This window comes from Haliotis cracherodii, unplaced genomic scaffold, assembly GCF_022045235.1.
Source record: "Haliotis cracherodii isolate W230 unplaced genomic scaffold, xgHalCrac1.p SCAF_5, whole genome shotgun sequence".
NCBI lineage: Eukaryota > Metazoa > Mollusca > Gastropoda > Lepetellida > Haliotidae > Haliotis > Haliotis cracherodii.
This window is the reverse complement of record NW_027266308.1, coordinates 21,433,366-21,448,519: the sequence shown is the minus strand read 5'-3', so window position 1 is coordinate 21,448,519 and position 15,154 is coordinate 21,433,366. Positions and strand designations below refer to the sequence as shown.

At 40.7% G+C, this 15,154-nt stretch overlaps 1 protein-coding gene across 1 annotated transcript; it reads right to left on the bottom strand.

Moving 5' to 3' along the window:
- Positions 1 to 296: 296 nt before the first annotated feature.
- On the bottom strand, positions 297 to 13,614 carry LOC139443591 (uncharacterized). The gene is made up of 14 exons (XM_071224556.1): positions 13,085 to 13,614; positions 11,562 to 11,617; positions 10,726 to 10,914; positions 10,118 to 10,261; positions 9,357 to 9,528; positions 8,279 to 8,553; positions 5,761 to 5,798; positions 5,177 to 5,373; positions 4,130 to 4,471; positions 3,287 to 3,342; positions 2,873 to 3,058; positions 2,178 to 2,324; positions 1,683 to 1,875; positions 297 to 1,518 (listed from the first exon to the last, which is right to left on the bottom strand). The coding sequence occupies exons 1-14, from the start codon at positions 13,608 to 13,610 to the stop codon at positions 1,250 to 1,252; spliced, it is 2,790 nt and encodes a 929-aa protein (XP_071080657.1). The 5' UTR covers positions 13,611 to 13,614; the 3' UTR covers positions 297 to 1,249.
- Between the last annotated feature and the right edge of the window lie 1,540 nt (positions 13,615 to 15,154).

Genomic DNA, 15,154 nt, shown 5'->3' with positions numbered 1-15,154 from the left:
TTACTATAAATATCACATCTTGTAAGGTTCTCCACAGAAACTATTGATTGTTTTACATGAAGTAAGTGTGCTATATGTACCTCATTTTTTGTTCTTTGACTTTGGTCATTGGTCACGTGGTTTGGCAGCCATTATGGATTCAAGGTTTCCGCAGTGTTTATTGGGTACCTGTCTTTAAACGCAAACAACTCCGAGTCCGCTGCATGAAATGCTTTCAAACTTTTTGATAATTGTCTCCATACATAACACATCAAACCTTAATAGCCGATTTTGGAATTCTTTTTTGGTTACGGACGTATTGAATTTTGATTTTGATCATTTTTTTCAACAAAATTTTGTAAGGTTCTCCACAGAAACTATTGCAAGTTTACATGAAGTTAGTGTGCAATATGCATCTCATTTATTGTTGTTGGTTGTATGCTAAAAGTAACACCGCTTGGTGGTAATATTTGATTTATATTTGGGACACCCCTGGAACACGCCAATTTCGTAGCGGCGATTTTCGGTGACTATCTCTTGACAGAGTTGGAACAAGCCAACCTTTTATGGATTCGAACATGTTCGAGGTCGGAAATGGTTTTAGAACAGACCTGGACACCCTGGCACACGCCATTTCCCTTGCGACGATACCCTGCAAGTGGTGCCTACATTTGACGGATTTGGTTCAAGGAAACCGTTTGAGGATTCGAACATGGACGTTTGGGCACAGTGTTACTTGGAGCCCGCCATTGCTGCTTGCAGCTTAAATTTACACTTGTAATTGTTTGTCACGATCGTCTGGGCTATTGTACAGATCCAATATTATTTAGTGCATACCCATACCGTCAGTACCAAAATGATGTCAAAAACAATTTTATCAGCTCTTATGGTGTAGATGTGCTGAATCTACTAAAAGCGAATTAAAACTATGACAAACTGGAACGAGTTTCGTAAATACATAAAATGACAACGCATAATCCACCTTATCTCGAAATCAGAAAAGATGTGTTTTGTGCTCAAGTACAACTTCAAACACATCCTGTGAGATTCAAACCAGTACGACGACATTGTTGTGTCTGATAATCTCAAGCCAGAACTCAATTTCATTTTTGTGGCCATTGTGCCAAATATTTTGAATATGCGTTTTCAAAGTGTTTAAGTATATAAACCGTTAGAAATATCAGGGACTATTTAGACGGAGACTTTCTTAAGCATAACGCATGTTTGAGATACGGAATGTAGTGTTGTGCTTTCTACACAGCGCTACACACTATTGCAACTGTTGAACAAGAAAGTCGTCTGTAAATCGCAACATCTGCCTGAGGCTGAGTAGAGTTAGTCGATCTACATTTTCATCCAGTTCACTCTCCTGCTCGTAGTTCTTGACAGGGAATATGTGAGACCGAGGCAGCCCGATGAGTGCGGCAGTTTGGTCCACCAAGTCCCGTATTTGGGTGCTGTGGAACGTCAGCGACAGATTACCGTGCACCATCCGGCACACCTTGTCGATCTTCGTCAACAGCACTGCCTGTGGAATACCTGAAACGTACATTGACGCACATAGATGTACTTCTTTATTACCAACTCACGCACATTACTCTCACGAAAATCGGACACCTCACATACACAGACGTTTATTTTCATCAAATCGACATTGTATATGACGCACCATATAAATACGTAATACTCAAAGGCATTCTTACCATATCCGTTTGCAGTTTTCTTTATTTGGTCAAACGCTTCCTTTACCTCTCGCGGTAGACCATCGATCACTGAGCCATCTATCACAAAGGCTACACAGTGAACCTTCTGCTGAAGCAGGTCTTCCTCGCTCAGGGTCTGCTGGCGTATTGGCTGCTTATTCCACAGGTTTCTCATCATTGTAGCCAGCATGCTCTGTCGACAAACAATGTTCATGATACACTGGGTCTTTTAAAGTTTAACACCCACCCACACAGATTTCAGGTTTAATTCTTTCTGAATTCAATTGATGTAAGAACCACCAAACAGAAAACAAATACAGATTACCGGAACAGGATTGGGTGAAGACATGTTTTGATGTAATTATCTTCTGTAGAATTTCATTAGCAAGACACCAGGAACACGTTGAGTTTTTAAAGCTGCATGAAGGCCTATGGAGTATCAAAAACAAATCCAAGGACGGTATTTCCTGTTAAAGGATGTTTCTGCACGCTTACCATGTATCCCGGTGGACTTCCGCCTATGATGTGTTGGATGTCATAAACCATATTCTGTCCCATCCCTTGTTCAAATCCTCGTGTGTCCCAAAATCGGAACTTGAGAGGCCTCTGTCCAGGCCAGGTAAAGATCTTGTGTTCTTCATTCTGGAGCAACAAACAAGGGGGTGATCCTCGCCTTCGGTGTACAATGATAAGCAATTGAAATCAACCAAGTCACTCAGCCTGACAACCCGATCCAATTTCCGTCGCCTTTTACGACAATTGTACCTGCGTTTTTGAGGACCGATTCTAATCCGGATTCCCCAAGATGGAAGGATATAAGTGTGTGAGTATGGTTTTACGCCGCTTTTAGCAATAATCCTGCAATATCACTAATAATCACACATTGTACATAGAAACGCATATAATAACATGCTAGAATATTAGCATAGTCAGTTTAACTTGATTTCATGACATTTGAGAAACGTTTGGATCAAGATGTTGCAATTGTTACTTAACGACAAGATGGACAGGTACCAAACCTTGCTGTGTGAGTGGGTATGGTATCTGTGAGCAATCGGTCAGCAATATCTCGCCAATTAGACACCAGAAATGGACTTCTCACATTCTACCCATGTTCAACGTTGAATGCAAGTTTTACAGTAATGCTGTGTGAGTGCATTATCAAGACAATCATATTTCTTCCTTTGTACCTTTTGTGTCAGACTGTGCAGTGCACTGCCCGTAGGAACAGAACTTGTGACATATCCCCTGAAGGCCGAGCTAACACTGTTGAGGTAGCTTGACTTGCCCGCTCCTATCTGACCCACAAGGAGTATATTTGTGTACTTCAAAGCATCAGTTGGAGGCTCGAAACCTTCTAACTCTCTTTTAATGGGCTGAAACATGCATCATGGGGAGAAATCATCTTCCTATTTGATAATAACATAGTTTGTAATATCAAACATATGACATTTTCTTCACTCATTCTTTTTAGTATTTTGTCATATCAGCGAAAAAACTATAGTTTTACGGTTTTATTATTTAAAAGGAGAAATTCATTGCACCCACACAAATCATTATATATAACGGTTACACCCTTGAATATACGTATGTTGATTATATACCTCCACTGCCACTTGACTGACATTTCGCCATGCCTTTTCAACATATTCATCATCATCTGAAATAAAAAATGCAAGGAAACAGTACAGCTTACTGCGACCAGACCATGTCACAAAGCGCGGCGAGGAATTGTTAATGTCTGATACTCTGGTAACGACATACTCTGCTGGGGTTATTGAACAGATAAGTTGGCTGTGTGGATGTTGTGGACAGAGTAGGGGTGGGTCTGTAAATAATCTTATCTCGCCCAGGTAAACCACGATATTCTCCTGTGGTTACTGAATGTTGCTCACCGTCACAATTAGCACAATACTTCAGTTATAGCATGGGATGAGATATGTCAATAATCTTATCTCGCCCAGGTAAACCACGATATTCTCCTGTGGTTACTGAATGTTGCTCACCGTCACAATTAGCACAATACTTCAGTTATAGCATGGGATGAGATATGTCAATAACCGTATCTCGCCCAGGTAAACCAATAAGTGAAAACATGAGCAACAATGCACGCCACCTGGGCACAAATCTAATAACCCAATCACCATTTGAACTCTACAAGTGTGATTCTTGCGACGTTTCTTGACCCGGGTATATTGCAGAAATTACATTCGACTTTAATAAATGGATATCATGCTGTAAATATAAAACATCGAAGCCAGTAAAAGGTAAAACAGTGGTGAAGATTGTATGATTGGATCAAATGAAAATCAGTGATGACACCAGGTGTTCGCGAAAAGAGGTAAAGAATTGTTACCAGACAAAGCTCAATGCTTCTGTAGCTCTTAAGCAATTATGTTACAACATAAGAGTCTTCATTAACCGAACTGAACAATGTTTTATCTTACCTATCACAAGAAATACTTCAAACTTGACCACCGCATCATGACCGTCTATAAAGTTTTCATTTTGGCGTTTACCAATGTTGTATGCTTGACCTATAGCTGTTCGCACTGTGGTGAGATCATCAGAGGCCTCCGTTGTGACAATATCCATCGCTCCGTCGACATTGCTACCGCCAAATGTTGGTCCATAATCGCTGTGGCAATAGATAGCACAGCGAGCGGTATCAACCGGGTACTTTTTCGGTTTGAAAGTGGCTCCATCGTACAGCTTGAATAGAAAGGCCCTTGGATCCCGCTTGTGTCCTGGTGGGGAGGAGGGTTGCCATGTCTGTCGTGTATATCCACCTTGAAGGTCAGACAAGAAAACGTCAACCATATAAAATTAACACAATTGTTATGCCTTAAACAAAAACAATGGCCCGCTGTTTAGTTTCCTTCCAGACGCTATAAGTTGAGCTATGTGTGAATTTTAAACATTGTCTCTGTGTAGCAATTTCAGAATTAACTGTCATACATACTTAAAAAAACATAAACTGACAACATGATACGCAACCAATTACAATTTGGAAAATATAGATTTTCAGCTTGACACACGAATAGATATTCTTCTGTGCAGATTTCCTGTGACATAAATATTGAATATTGCATAATTTCAAAGTTAAAGTTTTAACATATCAGGCAAAGAGAATTCGAACAAGAACACGTCAAACTCCATATCAAATTATTTATTTTGTGGTGGGTTTCTGATATGACAAATATATGTTAACGTTCCAACAAAAGAAATTCCGTACATCTTGAAAAGTCATGGTCGATATATGGCTGAAACAATGTCGTGCAACGTTATAACTCGCTATTTGTTAATCTAGCGTAGAAAGAAAATAAAAAGGTTCTTAAAAATGCTTTTAACGGGTAAGCTCCATACAGTGATGAAATGAGAACGGTGGAGTTTGTCGTATGTTAAACATAAGTCGAGACCAATTGGAAAATATTTGCCAGTTAACGCAACTCGTGTTTGTAGGCAAGAAAACTGGCCATTTAATACGTTCTTACCAAAAACACTGTTGCCGTTAGTGTAGAACACGGTAACAGTGGGTTCACTTCTGTCACATCGCTTGTGGAACTCTCCTATTTGATTGTGGTGCAGTGAACTATCAAACAGACTCTTGAACTTATGTCTATCCCCAAGCCATTCCTTCAGCATTTCCTGACAGAGAAGGTTGAATGACATCGTCATGCTGCACTGGTGTCTGAAACAGCACACGTTGAATTATGATTAAGAAACCAGAAAAGACAGAAGGCGATACATGCATGGGTGCGTGCGATTTCTGTGTACACGTGCGCGTTTGTGTAACTGGATTGAATGTAAATGAATTGTAAAATCTTTGTGTTCGTTATATTGCCTTTGATGAAGGGTGAGGAACCAATTCATCATTCCGTGAAGACCCGGGTTGACCATAGGTCTTCCGTTACCCCATGCTTGCCGTAAGAGGCGACTATGTTTGCTGCAAGAGGCGACTAACAGGATCAGGTGGTCAGGCTCGCTGACTTTTGATGCATGTCATCGTATACCAATTGCGTGGATCGATGCTCATAATATCAACCAATGGATTGTCTGGTCCACACTCATTATTTACGGGCCGCCGTCATACAGCTGGAATATTGCGGAGTGCGGCTTTAAACAGAAACAACAACAACAACTTTACTTGAGGTGTTGAGGTTTCATGTATTGTGCGTCCATCATGGTATCCTAACTGTGACATTGTACGTATTGTGTCGCGATAAACTGTGCCGTTACAGGCGCATTACTTATGTTCCCTTTACATTTATCAAACATGGCCATGTCGAATTCATTTTTGTCTTTTGGTAACAATTATGTGGAGGATATTTGTTTTTCCCTTTGTCGTGAAAATGTCAACTTTGCAGGTCACGAGATGAGATGTTATTTGAAAAACAATTAGACACATGTTCTATTTGTTGTGTATTTTCTGGCATGATTTTCAAGGCATTAAGTAACTTGAGTGAAATATCAATGTTTTAGTTTTTTTGAAGATAAATAAATATATTTCATCACTAAATACATAATAAAACACATTATATGTTTCTTCATGTTTCATGTTATATATTGTCTCACGTTGCAATATTCTAGCTATCAAACGACGTCCTGTAAATAATTGAGTCTGGAACAGACAAACCAGTGATTGATATTGTGAACAAATATCAAAGCTATCTGGGTACGATGACACTCAATTAACCAGGTCACCGAACCTGTCCACCCGATTCATTTGATCACCTCTTTCTAACACAGATCTTTTTATGTGAAAACTATTTTTATATGAGTACGCCTTAAGGCTGATCTATTTCCCGAGTGGTATTAATGAGACTGATGTTCCGATTATTGTAACTTAATTACACCAGAGTCGCATCATGTAAGACTCCCTGATTGCACCTGGTCTTCACTGATCCCCGAATCTCCTTCTCATCCCTTCAATATTCGCCTAGTTATACATTCAACACCTGTGATTATGATTACTTATTATTTTGTACATCTTTCAGTACGTGGATTCCGGGCATTTCCCTCACACGTATCTTCCCGGGGTAAGAGTGTCCACTGGGCTGATGACAAGTCCCCGAAAACTAGACGTTGATATAGACGAATCGACTCTCTTGCCTCGGGAAGACGCCGTCCTCACCGACCGACGATTTCATATTCTGGGATGGGGCCTGGGATTTTATCCACGAGTTAAAAAATATAACATATTAAAGCTTCTGACTGTTGAAAATATTGCCTGCCAAAAAAACACATCGTTCTTAGTTTGTTTTTTTTCCTTTAAAAAAATCAGGCTTATAGTTTTAAATTTAGAGAAAGAATTCTGGTTTCGAGGCTGCAGCTGTAAAATATTTAATGTCGATACAAATGCCAGGCGCCCCCAACCCTTCTACCAGAATACCAAATGATCGGTCCCTTATACGTGTCATGGAACCTACGATATTTTCGTCCTTTCGGTTTCGTTTCGGTGCAGACTTCTTTGAGTGTGACCATACTTTTGTCAGGTTGTAAAAAAGGAGCTAATTAAAACAAAATATAAATAAGCATATCTGAATATGCTTATCCACCCAGTTGAAACATCACTGAAATACCCGCAAAAGACAAGACTGAAGTATAATACATCGACAGCTATTTATCTGTGAACTACTTACATAACAGACTAATACATATGCACCAGGAAGAACACACTCAGGTTACCAAACGATCAATGTGTCAATGCATGCAGAGTGACTGAAACTTGATACAAATACGGTGAGTATCGTTACTACATTTTAGACTTACCGTTATTTCACAGCGAAGAACAATACAGTGCGAGGAGAACGCAAACGATACGCCTCGATCAGATGCCAGCGACGTATCAAGGGAGACAACTCGTGTTGTTATTTCATGGCTTGCGGTCATGACGCCCCAGGTCAATAAACAAACATGGGGAAATGATTGACTGATATGTATAACTTCGACCGATGACACGTCTTAGAGTAGCCAAATATGTTCGTCGTGTGTTCTAGTCATTTACCTAATGGTGACAAAGCTTAACTAAGGAATGCACGCCCGAAAATAGTACGAGTATTTCCTTTTCTCCGGTCGTCACGATATGGCTGAAATATTGCCGATGTGACGTAAAGCATAAAACCACTAACGTAGCCACGTGAGCTGACAGTTTCTCATATGCCACAAAATGAAAAATCAGTCTCTCGCTCATTTGCATGACGGTAAAGTCCCGTTACACCGGAGCCTTTCAGACAAATAATGTAACGCTTTGTTAGAAACAGAATATATCATCAGTTACTACTTCAAGACAAACTTTGTTTTCTCAGTAACCTAAAAGTGTTTATTTTTACCTCAACACACATTTTCTTCAGGCCATTACTTCACAAATGGTCCACAAGAAACACCACAAACGACGAAAGTACATATCTTATAAAGCATAAGCCATTAAAAAGCAAGTAAAAAGTATTATTGTACACTTGAGAAACACCTTGAGAAAGAGCTACTGTACAACAAGACATGCGTACATGTATTTGCCTGTATGTCCTGTCCAGCACTAGGTATTATACACTGAGCAAATGTTGTACGTTTGAAAAACCGTATAATATGCATTAAGCATCAATTTGATCGAGATAATAATAAAGGTAGTCATCAGCCAGCCGGAGCATCTGTTGGAGACTAAGCAGAGCTGGAACATCCACTCTAGCGTCAAGTTCTGTCTCCTTCTCATAGTTCTTGATTGGCAGAACACAGGACCGGGGGAGACCCACCAGCTGGGCAACCGTGTCAACAAGATCAGACACGGTTATGTTTTTGAAGAGACCTGACAAATCTTTGTCCAGAGCAGGACACACCTTGTCCACCTTGGTCAACAGAACAACCTGAGGCACACCTGCAAGAAGTACAGACAGGACAAAGGTGTAGAAGTGCAGGACATTATACAAACCAGTCCAAATAGTTTTGAAAGCACGTGTGTACATGGTATGTCAGCCGTGATTGTGAACTCATTACATGGCCATTGCATATATAAACATTAATGTAAGTGTAATATTACAGATCCACTAAGCATTTTACACATACAAAGGCACTGCTTCTCTACAAACCTGAACTACTCAAGTAAAATCAGTGTGATACATGTATATGCTTACATCCTTACTAACATTTAAATTGATAGAGAAAATTCATCATGAAGAGCAAAGTGTATTAATCAATTGTCATGGAAGCAGAAAGGGGTGCCGTTATGACAATAACATGTTTAATCGATTCACTTAACTCCTTGCTATTATATTACAAATCCTGTGCATAGGGTGCAGGTTAACAAGTGATCCAACACTGGCCCCAGAGGGGAACTGAATAGGGCTTAGGTCCTGCCCGTTTCTGATTTGTTCGAATAAGCCCCTATTCACAAGGCAGCAATGGGCATCTGGTTATGGTGAGTGAGTTGGGTTTAACGCCGTTTGGGACAGTTTTATCACTTTCTGGTTTTGAGATTGTGATGACAAAACCTTCTTGTACCTAAGATGCATTTTGTATTGTATGCTAACCCTGGTGCTGAGAACATAATTTGAGGGCACGCTGATCTATTGACCGTGGTATTATATGTGTAGCGCCATGACCAAGCTCTAATGCCTAGGTACGGCAGATATTAAATAACACAGTTACTTTATGTATGCTATGCCATCTGATAAACAATACCTCGAGCATTTGCAGTCTCCTGAAACTCTTTGACAACATGTAGGATCTTGTCCGAATATACGTCCACAGTGGAGGCGTCGACGACAAAGACAACGCAGTGAGCTGTATCTCCGAAGGATGGCGATTTTCTGTAACCTTGTGTGTCGCTAACCAGCTTCGTAAAGGGGTTGAACTGAACACCACAAAACATACATTCAGACACAGAAGTTTCTAAAGTAACCTGACAGCTCAAATGTTTTGAATATCTTTCCATTGTTAAGGGGGTCCGATGTACGATTTAGTTGAAAGTAAATAACCCGTATGCTGACACATCTGTGACTGGTCTTCTGAGAAGGTATGAGACCACATCATTCAAGCATGTCACATCTACAGCAATGCTACTTAACATGAATTATTTGCATATACATATATTCCACAGTGAGACTATCAAGTAAACGTATTGCCAACAATTGACAGCATCTATTGGGAAGAAGTAAATCCTGCCGGGGTACAGAGCAGGAAGCAGAGGTACTGTAAATACATATACTCCAAACTGTGGTGGCTTAACACCGATTGTTGTCCGTCTACACCCCGCATGTATCCTTGTGTTATACGTTGACCCTTTTAATGTCCATATACTACTTTCAAACACAATTGTGTGGTTGATGGTTCCTCTGCAACAGATTTTGATCTGGTGTACATGTGTTCATTTTTCTAGCCACACTATGGCTGAAATACTGCCGGACAAAGGAGATCTAAGACAACGCGTAATTTATTCAAACCTGAAATCCATTCTCGATGTGTCCATCGAGAAATGCCACCAAGTCCTCTGGTTTCATCCCCGTGTCCTCCTCCAGGCCTCGTGTGTCACACAGACGGAACTTCAGCGGCGTGCCAGACTTCGACCTCACTTTGTAAACCCTGAACTACATGTGATGCAGAAAATATACATGGACGTAAGACGGACACCGATTGACAAACGGAAGTGTTCATACAGTCGCTGTATAAACGATAGAATACCATTTCTAGATGAATATTGTTTAACTCTGCAGTCAGCAACGGCCAAGATTGTAATAGTACAGACTGTAAAACAATCGAAGATGGACTTTGCAAACCAGTGATTAAGAGAATGAGCAACGGGGAGTGACAACCTATCCATGCTTCGACTCTTACGACATGAATGCATTACTAATAGGCCAAATATACTCGGAATCACCTTGAGTAAATGATATTCAAATTGCGAAGTGAAAAGTCTCCAACACAACTGACAAAAAGTTTCCCGTTATAATCTTGAATGAATGCTACCGTTTGTACTGTCTTACAACAGCAGTCATGACTTGATGTAGCTCCTTCTTGTATCTCCCTGCCGCATAATTCACGAACTACGTACCATTGAAGTCAGACTATGGGTAGCACTGCCACTCCTTGCCTGACCAGTCACGTGGCCCCTGAACAAGGAGTTGATGGTGTTGAAATAGCTGGACTTGCCACTTCCTACTGCACCCACAAGCAAAAGATTGACATGGTCCAGTTTCGTTTCTTCAACGGGGCAGTAATTCTCCATTTGTGACATCAGCTTCTGATGAACATACAAGAGCAAAAATAACTACTTAAAACAAGATAATGCACCTTCGGCCAAGAGCTCATGATACTGATTACGGTTGTTTGTTTGTTGTTTAACGCCGCACTCAGCAATATTCCGGCTATACGGTGGCGGTCTGTAAATAGTCGAGTCTGGACCTGACAACCCAGTGATTGACATCATGAGCATCTATCTACGCAGTTGGGATACGATGACAGGCATCAAACCAAGTCAGCGGGCCGACAGAAGACAGTCATCTATTAATAATCATCATGTGCATAAGTCATTATCAATACTGGATTGTCACTGCAAATCGGTAACCACTTGACAAATTAAAGTTCAAAATGACTACTTTCAAATTCATCATTGTGTATAGGAGGTCTACATCTTCCGATAACCTGCGGTGGAGTAGACTAGTGTGTGAAGCTCGGGTTTGATTCTCACATGGGTACAATGGGTAGAGCCCGTTTCTTACACACACACACACACACAATTCACTCCCCCAGTTACTTGGACAGAATGGCAACCTGTGTCCTGTGTCACGTGATTAGCAACAATTAGTAACGCGGGGGATCCCGAGTAGTGGAACATGGACATTATGTAGCAATATATAGACGGTACACACCGGTCAGCGAAATACTAACCACCAGGTCCGTGTTGCCGGTGTTTCGCCAAGGCTCATCGAACTCGACATCAGCGTCTTAAGCAAGAAAAAAAACAAGATGTGAAAAAAAAAACGAATCTAAATCAGGGCCTTAGGTTAACAGTATAATGGCGTATAACGACGTAGTCTTCATTGTTTCTGTGTCTGCGACAACCTATGACGAAATTTATTAATTTCCCAATATCATGGTGTGACCGTTTCCAGTCTGTAATTCGTATTGTGTGTGTAATGTTGCCTTTATTTGTGTTTTGTTATCCCCATTACATATTTCGATATAGCATCGTTCCAGATAATAAAAATGTATAATAGAACAACAAGCCATATATTAGGTCTGACATGAGGTTATTAAAGAAACGATAAAACACACTTACACACACACACACACACACACACACACACACACACACACACACACACACACACACACACACCAGTGCATAATCAAAACACTGCGTGGATATCAATAACATAGTCTAGTCAAAGCTGCTCGGCAAAAGAAAGTGTACACATGGTTGCTGAAAATGTAACAAACAGCAAATGGTTTTCGATGGTGATTTATTTGAAACGAGTATCATAGCGTTTGGATCTTAAGTTTGCAGTATTTCGGTGACTGCTTTCACCACAGTAAAGTTTAGATGACGTTTGTAATTTTGGGGTCAAATCAAATTTTCAAGTGCATAGTTCCTTTGGCACGACAGTTTAGGTCACCACCATCTAAACCCGCGCTACTTGTAACCCCTATGGATACAGTCTCATCATGTTATTCTACGTTAAAGAATAACTTTTGTAACTTGACAAATCTAATTTCGGGTAAAATATTAATCCTTCCGAAGGGTTCTACATAATGCATATATGCAAGAATTAATTAAAGGTTCTCCATTTTGGATGGAAGCTAAACTCTCTCAACACATAAGAATGCCAATGATATTGACTACATGCCTATACAACACTGACTTCTGACTGTAGAATGTGAAAGTTGTGATACGCTAGGTATGTTTTAAGGTAGAGATACGGAAGCCTTTAACTGATCATTGACTGAATCATTATTTGAATCCATGACAGACCCGTAAAGATCCGGGGTAGAATAGGTCTTCAGCAACCCATGCTAGCCGTACAGTCAACTTGTCATAAGAGGCGACTAACGGGATCAGGTGGTCAGGCTGGCTGACTTTGTTGATGCATGTCATCGTATCCCAATTGCGAAGATCGATGCTCATGATATCAATCACTGGCTTGTCTGTTCTAGTCCGTCGTCATATAGCTGGAATAGTACGGTGTTGAACAACAAAGAAAGGAATCCTTAATGGGAGACCATCTGATCGCATACAACACAAACAATTTACCTGACGACTGGTATAACTTGCAGCTTATTTAAAAGAAACTGAAACCAACTATTTAGTAATTAACCGATGGAAATCACAATACACCAGCCCCCTGATCTACATCCATCTCAAACCCCCTTCCCTTGATGATTCAGCTTCTGGTTCATTAATTTCCCCTTACCTTTGACCTTGTAAACATCAATTTCCGACAGTTTGAGATTGCTTCCTGTGAAATCTGTAGCTGTGTCGCCAGCCATGTCATAGTCCGCCCCGTATGTACCTGTTGTTTCACATGGGAAAAATCCATCAGACTTTTGAAAAGGACCTTCTTTAAGAAATTGTATGTCACTACCAAACCCTGGACCTTCACCTGAAGACTGGCATATTGCCCTTGCTTCATGTCCATCTTTTAGTCTGTATTTCTTGGGGTGAAAAGATCCATTTCTATCAAGCCTGAACAGAAATGCTCTATCATCGTAAGCCATTCCACTAGAATTGCGCCAGCTCACTGAGGTATAACCCCCAAAGACGTCTCCAGTGGTATTACGTCCAATCGTCACAGTTGCTCCTGCTTCGTCACATCTGGAGTGGAAACTGTCGGCTCCACATTCATCTGTTGCAGTGGTGTAGAGCAGTTGGAACCGTTTGTTTCCTCCAAGCCACGTGGACAATTGTTTCCGATGGCATGAAGACAAACGTGAATTCATAACCGCACTCATTGTCCGTGCATGTAGAAGGACCTGTGAACCAACAACAGCTGTCAAACATAAGATCAGTCTTTTCTTCAAAAATACATGACACCCAAAAAAGAAAACACGCTGCGCTTTTCTAACTGTTGAAATCGTCCAACTAAGTTTAAATTTGTTTTCATTCTGAAATATATAATATGCTCAACTGAAACGAACATAGACCATAACCTGAAAACAAAGTACAAGATGTGGTTAGAATCTGACAGTATGTAATAGCTCCTAGGCTCCATTGGGCCATGGCTCGACATGTACACTCATAATTTGAGTTTTGCTGTGTAGAGTTGCGTCCCTTGGGCACGCCAGAAACCTTTGATTTCGGGTTCGAATCCCGATTCGCCCCGATTATGTTTCTAGGTTTGTCAGCACAATACCCGTGCTCGTGGGTTTCGCCGAAGTGGAACACGTCTGAGACCTGCATCACTTCGGGCTTTCCTCCCACTTTAAGCTGACACGCCGTGATATAACTAGAATAATGTTAAAAGCGGCGTTAAACCCAAAGCACACACTCACTCACTCACTCACTGTTTAAGACACCACAGTACATTTTATATGCTGTGCTTGCAAGTGTGATTCCTCTATAGACCCGAGGATTTCTGGGGTTGCCAGATGTCTTGGAGACAGGGGAGATAATTCCTTTCCCCAAATGTTTGGTATTACACTACATTCAAAGCACTATTAAAATGTGTGTAAAAGAATAAACAACTGTTCTCCCTTTTTAGTAACTCAGCTGGGATATTGTCATATCCTGAATAATTGCCTCTCTTTAATTTGCTTGAAGAATGTAGTTTGTGAGTTCAGGACATTCTCATTCTTATTTTAGGAATAGTTAGTGTCACTTGTTGCAATATCACAGTTCCACACATCACAAAATGACCTCTTCTATGCATCTAACAGTACGTCTGTGTTACTCATTATACTGCCATCCTCCAACTCGACCTCCTTGGGAATTTTCTTGTGTCTTTCGTAACCCAAATCAACCGCCCTAACTTCTTCAAGAACTCACAGTTATCTGAATCACACAAATTCTCTCGTTCCTGCAGTGTCATACCAGTATGATCTTGCTTAGCCCTCTGGTTGGCTTTATCGAGAATCATACGTCCAGTTACTTAAATACTCTTAAAGTAATTCTTACGAGGCCCTTAACATTTACACCAGGCTTAACACATGTTGCTCTATATCACAAATAGATTGTCATTCCACCACTCTTATTTATACGTCGTTTCTTCGCGTTCAAATTTGAATTCTTCAGAGTTTTACCAGGGAGAGTACATTGCATCTCTTTGTCGACAGCATCATCATAAGCATAATTAACGTCACTCTGCTGTGTGGCTGCTTGCACTAGTCCGGACTGATGCCGATTTATAGTGCCAGCACACTGCGATACCATGCCGCAGTTAAACATGAATATCCCACTCAGACACAGTATACTGACTCCGAGCCGACCAGTCCATGTTTTAGCCCTTTAATCCTGAGCACCAGGCAGGGTAACAACAAGTACCATC

Excerpts from the sequence above, each read along its gene's own strand:
- LOC139443591 (XM_071224556.1), bottom strand. The coding sequence starts at position 13,610 with ATGAATTCACGTTTGTCTTCATGCCATCGGAAACAATTGTCCACGTGG. Across the intron at positions 1,876-2,177 it reads GAAGTCCACCGGGATACATG|AGCATGCTGGCTACAATGAT; the intron begins GTAAGCGTGCAG and ends GTTTGTCGACAG. Across the intron at positions 1,519-1,682 it reads GAAAACTGCAAACGGATATG|GTATTCCACAGGCAGTGCTG; the intron begins GTAAGAATGCCT and ends TGTACGTTTCAG.